At 29.1% G+C, this 16,473-nt stretch overlaps 1 protein-coding gene and 1 pseudogene across 1 annotated transcript; both read right to left on the bottom strand.

Annotated features, from left to right (window-relative positions):
- Positions 1–2,271: 2,271 nt before the first annotated feature.
- LOC132286211 (small ubiquitin-related modifier 2-like) lies at positions 2,272–2,564 on the bottom strand (annotated as a pseudogene).
- An 8,023-nt stretch (positions 2,565–10,587) lies between these two features.
- On the bottom strand, positions 10,588–10,929 carry LOC132280966 (uncharacterized mitochondrial protein AtMg00300-like). The gene has a single exon (XM_059782710.1). It carries the CDS (start codon positions 10,927–10,929, stop codon positions 10,588–10,590), a length of 342 nt encoding a protein of 113 aa, XP_059638693.1.
- Between the last annotated feature and the right edge of the window lie 5,544 nt (positions 10,930–16,473).

Raw genomic sequence — 16,473 nt, 5'->3', positions numbered from 1 at the left:
ATTTTTTTGAATTTGGTTAATAAAGTGGAAAAAAATATAATAAAATATTAGACTTTTTTTTTCAATACAATCCCAAGCCAAATATTTGAATCCCTTCTAAAAATTAATATATTTGAGTTGTATAAGAAATTTTCCATTATTATTGAATGTTATGAAATGTGTATTAAAGCTTCTATATCAATAATTATCACAATTTTTTAAAAATTAATAATTGTATTTGAAAGACTAGAAAAACAGAAAATTTGGAAATGATTTCAAAGATTCTACAATGGGTGATCTACTTAAAATGCAGTTTTATTTGTGGATTATTAGCTTTTAAATAAATTGCACTACCACCAATCAAGTTTAGTGAAATTATAGAGATCAGCGTTTATTTGTTCCAAATTGTACTCGCTGCCTTCAAGTTTATAGTTTCATAACACCCTTTTTTTTTCCTTTAATTTATGGTCAAACTGGTCAATATGAAAAGATAGGCAAAATACATTTTTAAAATGAAAAAACAAGCAACAAAACTATTTCAATTGGGAAAGGGACATGCAACATATCTAAAATCCAAAATAGCCTCTTTAGAACGCCATTTTTATCCATGAAATGCATGCAGAGACAATAAAATGTGTGGTTTGAAAACATACAATGTTTCTCCTATAGTCATATTCCGTCTTTGTATACATATATATATATATATATATATATTAATTTTAAACTATGCTGAAAAACTTTTCGTGTTTTTTACTAATAACTAGAAGTCATAAATTGTCTCTACCACGTTCATCTCATAATTCATACAAAATTTTCAATTAAACATCATGATTAAAATGTAATTGATATGTGTTTAACACAATCTGCATGTTGGTCATTCTCACATTATTTGTGTGTAAACACTACATATATGGCCGGGGCTTGGTTGGCTTATTTTTTAAATCAATTATAAAAAACAATATAGTATTCAAATTAACCTTAAGGGATTATGTAGGGTAAGTCACATGCCTTTGTGCCATAAAATATATATATATATAATATTTTGAAATATGAGAGGAAATTAAAAGTCACGTTTGGTAGATACCAATCAATACCACTAGCTTAGAGAAGTCAAACAAGAACCAAAGACAGCTGCGCTAGTCTATCAAAACCAACCTCAAACAAAAACAAAGAAAGATTTGCGTGTCGAATTACAAACCCACCCAAATAAGGCATAACAGAGCTATGTTGTGATTTATGTAATTTTATTTTTGATTTGATCAAAGTTTGTATGGTAATGTTTTTATTAAATTGTCAGTGGAATGCTAATGATTTATGAACTCAACAATTTAGTTCAATTCTTATAATTTGAAAGTTCTATCCACTTCACAATAATTTTTTATTTATTTTTAATATTGTTACATTACACATGAATGACAAACTACTGGAATTTGATGTTAAAACTCATTATGATGATAAAACACACGAATGATAATGTCAAGCTGTTAGTTTTTTACTATAAGACTATAAGAAAATTAATTAAACTCATACCTGGTTAACTACAAAGAAACATTTTATTTTTATTTTTATATCCAAATAAATTCCCAATTATATATATTCAGACCACTAATAATATTTGAGTTCGTGTTCAATATAAAAAAATTTACCCAAAATACATTTTAAAATGAAAAACTCGCAACAAAATATTTTAGTTATCCAAAGGACATGCAAGAAAACTAAAATCGAATATCAACAAAAATCGAATATCAACAGTGAATATGGTGTAAATCGACACTAATGAGGACCTAAATATTGTCTTTATTAGAACAAAATCTATAAGTCCTCATTAATGATGATTTACACCATACTAACAGCTGATGTAAACCAATAATAAATGGACACATTCTATTTTAATTACGAAATCATAGATATAATTAAATCAGTATCTCTGATTTGGTAGGTGGATTTCTACCCGAATTTAGTAATTAAAGATAACATGTCCATTTATTATTAATTCATATCAACAGTGAATATGGTGTAGACCCTCATCAGTGATCTATTAATATTTTATATATATATATATATATATATATATATATATATATATATATATATACACACACACACAATATACCTATATTTACCTATATACATTGATTCAACATGTATGTATTATATATACTTTTGTATATATAAATATAAACTAATATAAACAGAAGCTTGGTCATATTAATTTTCTTGAAACAAATAGACTTCCAAGTGCTTTGAATATTTGAAATTGAAAATATGCTAAAAATTGGGGATGTCATGAAACTAGACAGTTCTAGCGCCTCCAGATTGGTGCAGCATAGCATCTATCCCATCGCCATCCTCCATTTTCAGCTCATCTGGTGTCTGCTTTTGCTTGGAGAGGACGGCCATCAAATAAGAATACAGTAGCTAGACTTGTGATCCACTGCTTGCCGATCACAGTAAAAATTCATGAGCTTCTCCAGTTTTGCGCTTCTCTTGATTTTGAAGAACACTTGGTTCCCATCCTGCCCATTGACCTTAAGATTGATCTCAGCAGATTCGTCATTGGTGGGTTTCTTGTTTTCCGACGACATTCTTCACTGATACGTTTCGCTCTGATTTTTCATTGCAATTCCAAGCAAACAAACACGTCTCTCTCTCCATCTCTCTACACTCGGGTTATTTGAGGATAGGACATACACACATGCACCTTGAAGCTATTTTATTTATTTATTTATTTATTTTTTATGTGAAGAGAAGAAACAAAACTGTCATATCTATAATCTATATCTATTATCAAATGCAGAAAGAACTTTAGTATTTATTTATTAATATTAAAAAAGAGTTTTTATAAACAAAAAATTATATAAAAATTATTTTTAAAGTTTAACTCAAATTACAAATTACCTAATAAAATTTACAAAAATTAATTTAAAGAGTTTAATTAAAATTACAAATTACCTAATAAAATTCATTTTGCTTGTCCCACATTAGTTTTAAGTAAAAAAGATTATATGGAAACCTCTTATAAAACTATAAACTTAAAGAAATAATAATTACACATTTCTCAGCCTTTTGACTAAGATAAAATATAATACTAAATTTTTTTGCGTTGGTCTTTTTGACTAACCTTTCTTGATTTTTTGATTAAGATAAAGTGTAGTACTACTTTATCGGCCTTTATGCAAAGAGATTTCAGTATTATTTATTCATTAATATATATATAAAAAAAAAAGAATTTTTATAAACAAAAAATTATCTAAAATTATTTAAAGAGTTTAATTCAAATTACAAATTAGCTAATAAAATTCATTTTTCTTGTCCCACATTGGTTTTAAGTAAAAAAAGATTACATGAAAGCCTCTTATAAAATTATAGACCTAAAGAAATAATAATCACACATTTCTCGACCTTTTTGGCTAAGATCAAGTATAGTACTAAATTTTTTTTTCTCGACATTTTGGCTTTTAGTATTTATTTATTAATATAAAAAAAGAGTTTTTATAAACAAAAAATTACCTAAAAATTATTTAAAAAGTTTAATTCAAATTACAAATTACCTAATAAAATTTATAAAAATTAATTTAAAGAGTTTAATTCAAATTACAAATTACATAATAAAATTCATTTTTCCAATCCCACATTAGTTTTAAGTAAAAAGAATTACATGGAATTCTCTTATAAAGCTATAGACCTAAAGAAATAATAATCATACATTTCTTGGCCTTTTGGCTAAGATCAAGTGTAGTACAAAATTTTTTTTGGTCGGCCTTTTGGCTAACCTTTCTGGGTCTTTTGGCTAAAATCAAGTGTAGTACTACTTTCTTGGTCTGTTGGCTTTCAGTATTTATTTTTTTATATAAAAAAAGAGTTTTTATAAACAAAAATTACCTAAAAATTATTTAAAGAGTTTAATTCAAATTACAAATTACCTAATAAAATTCATTTTTCTTGTTCCACATTGGTTTTAGTAAAAATGATTACGTGAAAGCCTCTTATAAAACTATAGACCTAAAGAAATAATAATCACACCATTCACGGCCTTTTGGCTAAAATCAAGTGTAATACTAAATTTTTTTAGGTTGGCCTTTTGGCTAACCTTTCTTGATTTTTTGGTTAAGATCAAGTGTAGTACTACTTTCTTGGCCTTTTAGCTTTCAGTATTTATTTATTAATAATAAAAAAAAAAAGTTTTTATAAACAAAAAATTACTTAAAAATTATTTAGAGAGCTTAATTCAAATTACAAATTACCTAATAAAATTTATAAAAATTAATTTAAAGAGTTTAATTCAAATTACAAATTATCTAATAAAATTGATTTTTCTTGTCCTACATAGTATTTCTTTATTAATATAAAAAAGAGTTTTTATAAACAAAAAATTACTTAAAAATTATTTAAATAGTTTAATTTAAATTACAAATTATCTAATAAATTTATAAAAATTAATTTCAAGAGTTTAATTCAAATTACAAATTACCTAATAAAATTTATTTTTCTTGTCCCACATTGGTTTTAAGTAAAAAGGATTATATGGAAGCCTCTTATAAAACTATAGACTTAAAGAAATAATAATCACACTTTTCTCGGCCTTTTGGCTAAGATAATGTGTAATACTAAATTTTTTTGGGTCGGCCTTTTGGCTAGCTTTTCTTGGTCTTTTGGCTAAGATCAAGTGTAGTACTACTTTCTTGGCCTTTTGGCTTTCAGTATTTATTTATTAATATAAAAAAATATCTAAAAATTATTTAAAGAGTTTAATTCAAATTACAAATTACCTAATAAAATTCATTTTTCTTATCCCACATTGGTTTTAAGTAAAAATGATTATATGGAAACCTCTTATAAAACTATAGACCTAAAGAAAAAATAATTACACCTTTCTCAACCTTTTGGTTAAGATCAAGTGTAGTACTAAATTTTTTTGAGTCGGCCTTTTAGTTAATCTTTCTTTGTCTTTTGGCTAAGATCAAGTGTAGTACTATTTTTTCGGCCTTTTGGCTAATCTTACTTTCTCGGCCTACTTTCTCGGCCTTTTGAATGTGTAAAGAGTTTCAGTCTTTCAGTATTTTGGTACTTATTACCTAAAAATTATTTGAAGAGTTTAAATCAAATTACAAATTACCTAATAAAATTTATAAAAATTAATTTAAAGAATTTAATTCCAACTACAAATTACCTAATAAAATTCATTTTTCTTGTCTCACATTGGTATTAAGTAAAAATGATTACATGGAAGCCTCTTATAAAATTATAGACTTAAAGAAATAATAATCACACCTTTCTTGGCTTTTTGGCTAATCTTTCTCGGTCTTTTGGCTAAAATCAAGTGTAGTATTACTTTCTCGGCCTTTTAACTAACCTTTTCAAATTATAAAAAGTCTAAAAATTATTACCTAATAAAATTCAAATAAAATATAAAAATAATTACAAGGAAAGAAGCACTGGTGGGATCCACAAACTTTACATTGAAGGCCAATCCGTCAATTCTAAAACTTCGAGGCAATTTCTTCCTCTGCTGTTTACTTGACTTGACTGTAGAAATCTAAAAAAAAATGAGTTTCTATAAAACTCTAAAAATTATTACTTAATAAAATTTAAATTACCTATTTTATCTATTTATTGTTTCTAAAAAAATGTGTACTCTCTCTATATATAAGTCTTTTTTTGCCTTGCTACACAAAATATATTTCAAATTATAAAAACTCTAAAAATTATTACAAACTAAAATTCAGATAAAATATTTATTACAACTCTAACATGAAATATATTTCAAATTATAAAAACTCTAAAAATTATTACCTAATAAAATTCAAATAAAATATAAAAATTATTACCTAATAAAATTCAAATAAAATATTTATTAAAACTCTAACACGAAATACATTTCAAATTATATATTTCAAATTATAGAAACTCTAAAAATTATTACTTAATAAAATTCAAATAAAATATAAAAATTATTATCTAATAAAATTCAAATAAAATATAAAAATTATTACCTAATAAAATTCAAATAAAATATTTACTAAAACTCTAACACGAAATACATTTTAGTTTATATATTTCAAATTATAGAAACTCTAAAAATTATTACCTAATAAAATTCAAATAAAATATTTATTAAAACTCTAATACAAAATATATTTCAAATTATAGAAACTCTAAAAGAGTTTCTATAAAACTCTGAAAATTATTACCTAATAAAATTTAAGTTGCCTATTTTATCTATTTGTTATTTCTAAAAAAATCTATACTCTCTCTACATATAAGTCTTTTTTTTGCCTTCCTGTAATCACATCAGTTTTATATTTTTTTTTCTAAGGTACGTGTAACCTCCAAATTATGCATTGTTTTATCCCCTAGATTATGCATTGTCTTATTATTTTTTATTTGTCTCACCCCCATATCATGCATTGTTTTATTATTTTTTATTTATATCATACCCAGATCATGAATTGTTTTATTAATTTTTATTTGTCTCATACCCAGATTATGCATTGTTTTATTATTTTTTTGAGTTATGAATTCTTTTATATGTCCATGGCTTATGCCTTCCGAATATGATATTCTCTGTAGAATAACCCTCAGCATTTTAACCCCTGAAGAAACTGAGAAGAAACTAACTATTTGACTGACCGAATTCAGAACGATGGAACTGGAGTGTTTGCATTGAAATTTCTTAATAACACCTCAATTGAAGTTGAGGAGTTTGAAGCAGTAAGCTTAGAAACAATAAAATTTAATTTTGTGGACTTCGAGGAGCTCAACAAATACATTGACGCAAAAGAAAATATGAGTTAGTTATCATTTAATTCTCAACTCTCCGTATATATGTTCTCTCTTGTACATATATAAAAAAATTAAAATTAAAATTAAAATTAACATTAATATTTTATTTTTTATTTTTTATTTAATCTTGCTAGATGCTTTAGGAATTGTTATTGAGGTATCTCCTTCATTGAACATGTGTAAGAAGAATAACAAAAGCACAACCAAAAAGCAGGAAGTCATTATAATGGATATGAGGTACATTATTACTATATTACATATACAATCATAATTATGCAAATATAATATAATGACTAAAGTAATTAATCTTTATTACAGTTTAAGGACAACTACTTTGACGTTATGGGAGGATCTTGCTGAGAATGAAAGAAACTTTATCATGGAGCTAATACAGGAAAGACCTATCATCATAGTTACACATGTGGCAATCAACACCTACAAAGGTAAATTATCATACAAATTGATATTATTTACATTATATATTATTAAGTAAATCTATAATAACAAATTTTTACAAATAACAATGTATATTCCAGGCCTCTCTCTTCAAACACAAAAAGGATCTATATTGCAAATTAATGTGGATATTGAAAGTGTCAAAGCATTAATATATTGATTCGTTATTTATTGTAACTTCTTTTACATTATATATACATTATTGGTAGAAAGAGAACATGTTTTTTTGTTTTATTTATTTAATTATTTTACAAGATAATTTATATGTAGACAAGTCCAAAGAGAACATAAATAACAAAGATATAACAAGTTTGATTTCCAGTACAAAAGATCAAAAATTCAATGGTGCTGAAAAGTCAAACTTCAAGACATAATAGGAAAATGTCGTCAATGATTGCAAACCGTGGTACAATGCATATGAGAAATGCAACAAGAAAATTAAAGTTGAAAAAGATAGAGTATATTATCCTCGATGCAACACAACAGACCCAAAATGCTTTTAAAAGTATTATTATATCTTAAAATTAATCTTATTATTGTATTTATTTCAATGGTTTAATAATATTACAAATACATAATTCTTTGTCTTTACTCATGTGCAGTATTCATGATGATAATTAAAGTGTGAAGTATGGAACATATTGGAACACTTGCAACCCTAACAGTGTTCAATGATTGCCAACCATTAATAAATTGTTCACTAGATGATTTACTACAATTACAAATTGAGATATTTTTTCATCCTTATTCATAAAATTTTAATTAAATTTTAAAAAATATTTACTTGAATTTCTCAATAGCTTTAAATTCTTAATGACTGCAAATTATATTTGTTCTTTTTGCAAGACATGAATGAATTCAACAACAAGGTGACAAGCTGTAAAGGAATTTTTTTTCTTTTTCTGGTGAAGATAGACAATACTCAATAATAAGTCGTTAAAACTTATTTTGCGGTGGAAGAATTAAAAGAATTGACACTTGACAATGATTCATTTTATGAAGAAATGAGATATGGAAAAAAGATAAAGATTGAGAAATAAATAATTTAGGAATATTTTTATTTTTAAACAGTTATAGTTTTGGATTTTCTAATATATTTTGTTTCTTTTGAGGTGACAATTATTATAACCTAAAAATTGTTGGTACCCTTTCGGATTTTATAATATATAGAATTTTTATATATTATTTATTTATGAATATTTTGTAAATTATAGAATTTTATTTTCATATATTTTTTAAATGTTTATAGTTTTCATTCATACATCAATGGAAAACCTTATTTTGTTTCTTTTGAGGTGACAATTATTACTCTCTAAGGCATTATGGGCCTGAAACTGTTTTGTCTTTTTTTTATTTATTTGTAAAACTATAAATAATTTAAAAATATATGATAATAAAAATTATATAAATTAGAAAACATTCATCACGTGCATCGCACGTGCCTTTTACTAGTGTGTATATATATATATATATATATATATATATATATATATATAGCTTTTCAAAACTGTCGTATTAGCAAGGTTATGTTTGTCTTTACACATTAGTAAGAATGTAACTTTAGAAGGGTCAACGACTAGACCTGGTTGATGTTTTTTTTTTTTTTTTTTTAAGAGTAATAATGTAACTTTAGAAGGATAAACAACTAGACTGTTAGAGTTGCATTGCACAATCAACCGGATTTGATACCAGTTATTGTGGCGAAAACACAAAATAAACAATGTTGTTCAAGGAATAAACAAGTAATCACGAAGAATAAAAAATAAAAAAAATTACACACAAGAACACAACATATACATGGTTCACCCAAATCTTAGGGCTACGTCCATGGAGCACACCGAAAAAATTCACTATGAAGAATTAAAATGGAGAATTCTCTCTCAAATCTCTCTCAATTGCTATCTCTTATATTGGCACAAATTTATCTCTAACTTCACCCTCTCTAAAATCTGATTAGAGTTGATATTTATAGAGTCCCAAACTTTTCCTACAAGAACTTGCCTTTTATAGAATCCAAAACCAATAAGGAAGCTAAATCAGATCAAGAAACTAAATTTTATTTAAACCAATAAGAAAGTTAAATCAGATCAAGAAACTGAATTTTCCCTAAACCAATAAAGAAGTTAAACCAGATCAGAAAACTGAATTTTTCCTAAAATTCAGTACTCTTAAAGTTTCCTAATCTTCTTAAAAAATAATTACCTAATCAAACTCCACAAAACCACAACAATCTCCCACTGAGGCTGGAGCATTTGTAAACCCATTCTATCTTCTCCTCATGCATGTCTCATATATGTCGGTGCGCTTCTCTCTGTCTTCAAGTTAGAAGACTGATTAAAGCTGCGCACAACTTCAGTTTCTCCATGGTCACTATCTTGGTCAACATATCAGCAGAATTATTGGTGCCAAGTATTTTTGCAAGTGTCAACAACTCATCTTCTAATAAAGATCTAATAAAGTGATAACGAAGTCCTATATGCTTGGTCCTTGAATGAAATGCTGAATTATTTGTCAGATGTATCGCACTCTGACTATCACTGTGCAAAACATTATTCACCTGTTCGAATCCCAACTCTGTCAACAAACCTTGTAACCAAATTATCTCCTTGTTGGCCTCTGTCATCGCCACATACTCTGCCTCTGTAGTAGATAACGCTACAATCCTCTATATTTGCGAAACCCAACTAATTACAGTTGTACCCACCATGAATATATACCCGGTAGTAGTTGATTGTGCTGCATCTCTATCCTTATACATCATTTTCTCGTTGAAAATCACATCTTTACTTCTAATGATTTTCTTGTTCTAATTATCTCAGAGTCGATAACCAAACTCATCTCCACCATACCCAACGAAGATGCATTTTAGTGACTTGGGGTCGAGCTTTCCCCTAGTATGGTCACTAATTTGCGCATATGCAATACAACCAAAGACTTTTAACCATGAAAGATTTGTCTCTTTGCCACTCCATACCTCTTCTGGTATTCGATGCTCCAAAGGCACCAATGGTCCATAATTAATTAGGTAGGATACTGTATCGATTGTTTCTGCCCAAAACTGTTTGGGTAAACCCGAATGTATGCGCATGCTTCTGGCTCTTTCTGTCAATGTTCTATTCATCCATTCTGCCACCCCATTCTGTTGTGGGGTTCCTTGCATAGTCCTCTATAATCTAATCCCATTATCAAAACAGAACTTCTTGAATCCAGTGTCTTTATATTCACCACCATTATCTAATCTTAACCTCTTGATCTTCAAACCTGTCTCATTCTCCCCAATGGCCTTCCACTTCTTGAACACATCAAATACCTCAGATTTGTGCTTCAAAAAATAAACCCATACCTTCCTCGTGTGGTCATCAATGAAAGTCACGAGGTAGTATTTTCCGCCAATGAATGAGACAGTGGCTGGCCCCAGACATCTGTGTGAACTAGCTCAAGTTTATCTTTTCTGAGATCTCTGCCACTCTTCTTGAAACTGACCCTATTTTGCTTACCCATCACGCAACTCTCACATAAGTCAATATCAATTGCCCGTATGCCTGGTAGTTTCCCCTTTGAGTGCATAATCTTGAGCCCCCTTTCACTCATGTGACCTAGTATCTGGTGCCAAAGGTTGTGATCTTCTCTATTTTCTGCAACTGCTATAGACCCACAAGCACTGCTAGTTATGTAGAGAGTGTCAGATTTCTTACCACGTGCAATGGTCATAGTGCCTCTGGAAACTTTCCACGAGTCTCTATTGAAGGTTGTAACCGTGATACTCCCGGATTTCTGAATGCGGGTTGGCCAGGCCTACGCTTAAATACCCGTGGATATAAAAAACAAATCGGTAATAATCGAACATAGAGTACAAAAGAATAAATAGGAATAAATAATTTGCTGAAAGAAAACTAAAACAATAATCCAATACTCCTCAGAATAAATTCTTATTAATAATAAAAACATTTTGATACAATTAATCCTCCATTAATACAACTCGGGAATCCATACTGTGTGGACCCCTAGAAAAATCCAAAATAGAACAAGTAACAGTAATGACTATCAACATGACACATAAATGAATCTCCTAAATAAACTCGGAAGAGTGAAGTAAACTGATCCCTGCTTAGCACGAACAATCCTCTACACCTAAAAAATAATGGTGGGTCAGGCCCACAAATAAGTTCTACTCTACTACAGTCTAAGCAGAGATCTGATACACGTATACATCCTAGTCAATCCAATAATAACTAGTAGTCTGTATCTATATATATAAATACACACTAAAGAAACCTCACTAGACTATAAGGTTGCCTCAACCTGAATAGTAGTCAATATGCAAAACGTACATATAGTGGGTATGTGTACCTAGACCTACCAGGGCACACAACTACACTATATCTAACTACACATCCCTAGTGATAGATGCGCCCTAACCACTGATCCTGAGACTCAAGCTTATATCATAGCACCATAATTATATATATATATATATATATATATATATATATATATATATATATATATATATATATATATATAATCCAGTAACCATCCTATCCAGTATAAATTAATCATCTACAAGTAATCCTCTATAAGTCAATCAACTTGTTCAGCTGACCTGACTTGAATATAAGTAGAACTTAACATATTAGTTAATTCATTCCCTTATACAAAATAGGTAGGACTTAACTGATAAGTTAATCCGTCCCTAAAGTGCCACCATCCCATACTGGTGCACTACATCCACACAATCCAATAATCAATGTAATAAATACAATAATACATCAATTAATCCAATAATTAACATAATAATAGAATATCATGCTATCAAAAATAGGAATAACTTAATACTTCTTTAAGCTTCCTACATCCTATATCCTACACAAACTGAAACTTAAATATGCTGATATTTATTTTACAGTCAAGTAAGCATTCTTCATATAAAATTTATGCTGCACATTTAATCTTAATTGCTAGAACAAAATAAAGATTAAATCAATTCATTCCTCCAATAATTCAAATAGCATGCATTGTTGCATTTAAGTTTGTTTAAAATTTATTTAAACTCATTCCTAATCCTTATTTAATGTTCAGGACCTTTAAAAATGTATTAAGATTAATTTAAATACTTTTACGTAACTTCTCCAGGTAAAGCTCTAGCTTTTGGTCCTAATTGCTCGAACTTCCTATCCAAGGCTCGAGCTTCCTGTCCATTACTCGAGCTTTACTCGAGCTTTACATCCCAGGCTCGAGCTTTACATCTAAGGCTCGAGCTTTTCACCTAAGGCTCAAGCTTTTCTTTTCAGGCTCGAGCACTGTAGCGACGGATCGAGCACTATTATACGAATCTGTCCAGAAACCCTACTGTGAATTTATTCTTTACTGTTTAAGGATTCTAAAGCATGTTTCTAGGTTCTATTAATCCACATATATGAAAATACATCATTTAAACATGTAAAAATTCATAAAGGAATCAAATCAAATCCATGAATATATCAATTCATAAAACAAGAACAAATATGAATCAATTCATAAAATCTATGTTCTAATCGAATTAAACATGCATAATTATTTAGTTTTATGTGTTTAAGAATCCTAGAATCTCCTAAGCATATATAGAAACACAAATCTGAGGAAGAGAGATAGAAGAAGAACTTGTCTTAAACTTTCGGATCGAAAGTTAAACTTCTTCTACCTTGATCATCTTCTCTAAAGGGTTTTTTCCTCCTTCCTTCATTCCTCTTCGTCCTTCTCTCTGTAACTCTCTCTCTCTAGAATATATTACATGTTATATATTTTTTAACCTCCTTTTACAACCTATAGTTATATATTTATAGGCTAAATAATAACCCTATTCTTTTTCCCAATCCAAATCAACTTAATAAAGAAAATAAAAATTAAAATATTGAAAAGGTAACTTAAAATATGTTACGTCTATAATCTATGTACATTCTTACTAAATAAATAAAAATATATACATCAGATTATTTATTAACAGATTATTTAATAATACTTAAGTTACCATAATATTAAAAGGTAACTTAAAACATGATATGTATAAAACCTATGTATATCCTTATTATATAAATATATTAAATATACATCAGATTAAATATTAATACTAAAGTTACCATAAAAGTAATTAATAAATTACTTTCCCCTTTTATATATGTATATACATATATATCTATATATATATATATACATATACAACTATCCATGGGTAATTATCCATTCCATCCAACCTCCTATCCAAGTAGTCCGTGGGACCTAATTAGTTGGCCCATTACTACTAACCATAATCATAAACTAAACTAAAATAAAATAAAATATTTAATCATTTAATCTACAATTAATCAAATATATCATTTAAGCACACAATCTAATAAACAAATAATACAAATAACACCTAGACAAGTAGTCAATTAAACAAGTAACACTTAATTCAATTAAACACATAAGCAATTAGTCAAATAATCAATTAAATAATTAAAAATACAATTAAAACAAACAAATAAATACCGAGACTATCATTTTAAAATTAGGGGTATTACATTTTTCCCCTCTAACAAAATGAATTTCGTCCTCGGAATTCGTCCTTACTTTCTTTCATTATTTCTAGAAATGGTGAGCGAATTACATCCTCCTATTTTCAAGTAGATACAGCCTCACTATAATGGCTCCACTTAACTTCAATGTATCAAGTAGTATACATGGTTCCTATATTTAAGAAACACAATTATCATACAACTCACAGGTTGTACCTAACAACAACGCAATCCACCCAATGTGACAAGGGTAATGATCCATATTCCTCTAAGTGCCATAGAATATACGCCCCAAACTCCTATGCACCCAATGCTAATGATTTGGTAACCTTAATCCAGAGGCAACTGCCTCATTTATAAACACAATCCGCTAAAAGTCAATATAATAAGTAAAATTGACCTTTTTCCAAATATCATCTTGCTTCCTATATGGAAACAGAATGGGCAAACTACTCTCTGATAGAAAACTCTAGTATACGAGTTCGACTATTTACAATATCCCACTGCTGCCTCCAAACCAGGCGCAGTCTATTACAAAGGAGAGTATTTCTTGCCGACATATTTTTAAATGAAGTCAAGGTCTGATTGTATAACCCTTGTTTCCATTTTAAACCAACAAATGAGAGGTCTATGTTATGAAAAATACATAACCTCCAAAGTTAACACACTAACCTCCTTGTGCCAACAATATCATAGACAAAATTTCGACAAGTGAAGTAAACATTTCCAACTGTTCATGAAAACCTAGGATATACGTCTCAAACATATCCTTTATGGTCTAATTTCATTTCTCTATCAATTCCTCCGTCCAGAGATATGAAGTAAAGCTGCTGCTCCAAAATTTTTTATAAAGCTCCTTCGAAATAGCACTTTGCATCCACTATAATGGACATCCACATGCTATAACACTACTATCGCTGTACTATAAAACTACTATGAAGCTCTAAAATGAACATCACTCCAATTAATGTGCTCAAGCGAACTTTCTCAATCCACCACTCTTATTCCATATGGAAAATTGAAATTCTAAATCAATGTCGATAATTCCCACCGACCGTCCACTCTTGTATAGTCCTACTTCCATATTCATTATAGAAAGTGGCTAAAGATTCCTATGATATCCGATGATCAACTTTCCACCTTTCTAGCAGATGTTACACTTAGGGCAATTATATACACGTCCCTATCTGTACCTATTCACCAAAACCAACATTTAATGTCATAATGTACCTTCTAACCGTCTGAGCGCACCAAGAAAATTATAAACTTTCCATCTCAGTCACCCGACCGTCATATCACTATTTACAAAAATTATTGAATCCTCATCTAGTACCTTAAACTCCATCTGAGTAAGGTAACACCTTCTCCAGGGTCAGCTCCGATATTCAAAGTTAACTTTCTCAACTACTTTAGTAATAGCAAGTGTTATTATTACACATGCTATAAATTCATATGATAACTCAACAACTAATCGAAAGATTTAAATATTCTATCGTTTGTTGAGAGCATCCATTTACATCTTTGCTTCTAACAGACGAAACTTGATGCAAAGTGTGAATCACCACTGTAATCCACCTAAACCGTCTCATGATCCGTTCTATTCCTATGAACTGAAGTCCTACTAGTTCGAAATAAACAAAAATTAAGCTGACCTAATTTATCAGTCAACCAATATCCCATCTAGAATCCTGACCCTTGTGTAAAATTAGCGATTCCTCAATTAAATCCGTAAAATGCTCTCTCATTTCCACTTTAGTATAAGAAATGGCTGCAAGGATCTGGTGATCTTTGATGATCCATCTTCACTATCGAATAAATATTAAACTTGGAGAAAAATCACGATGTCCCTCTTCTTGCTTGTCTTCCAAACATCGGTTTCATATCGTGATGCATCGTATTTCCACTTGGATGACATAGAGAACTAAGAGTTGTGAATCTCAGTCCTTGCATCCTCCATCCAATTTGTCTGCAAAAAGTACCGTTAGTCCGATACCACCAGCTTTCGTCTATACCCATCGTTTAAATTGGAGCATCTTCAAAAGCTATTTCTGCAACTAAATCTATCCACTACTGATCCGTGATAAACTTACCGATATTGAAAGTCAATCGGTAATTCCATTTATCAATAGTCAACTATTACTTTAACTCAACAAAAGTCCACAAACTACGACCTTTCCATACACATTGTGCACTTCTTCTTTATTATATAGGTGAGCGGTCTCGTTATCTTGCCTTTGACATACCCTATTTCTTTAACGAAAGTAAGTGTCAATCAGACTTCTTATTTAACATCAAATGAATATGAAACCTTTCCATCCTCCAAATAAGTCATCAATTTCCTAGCAACAACTAATTATTGTGAATTATGACCTTAAAAAAAAAATTCTATAGTATTTATGTAAATAAAAAGACTTGGTTTCTTCCTCTATGTGCAACACCGGTAACTTCTCCTAATGACACACCCTCGTGAATAGAGTAATGTTTAAGAATAGACTGATGAAGATTTATCCAGTCTACTGTCCTTATTTGGCGTCATTTTACTAGGTACCTAAATCAGTACAAAATCCTCCTTCTAACTTGGTAACAACTTCTGGAATTTCCAAAAAAATGTTCAGCAAATCTGGCACCTCTGATAAATCATCGTGGCGTTACAGTGATTTTTATTTTCTACCACCTCACGTATACCGAAATATTAACAACCACCATTATCATGGCGTTGTAA

The sequence above is a fragment of the Cornus florida genome, unplaced genomic scaffold, assembly GCF_030987335.1.
Source record: "Cornus florida cultivar Cherokee Brave unplaced genomic scaffold, ASM3098733v1 CherokeeBrave_3.0.0_Hap2_Chr11, whole genome shotgun sequence".
In the NCBI taxonomy this organism is placed as follows: domain Eukaryota; kingdom Viridiplantae; phylum Streptophyta; class Magnoliopsida; order Cornales; family Cornaceae; genus Cornus; species Cornus florida.
Note: the sequence above shows the minus strand (reverse complement) of the source record. Positions and strands in the feature narration are given on the sequence as shown.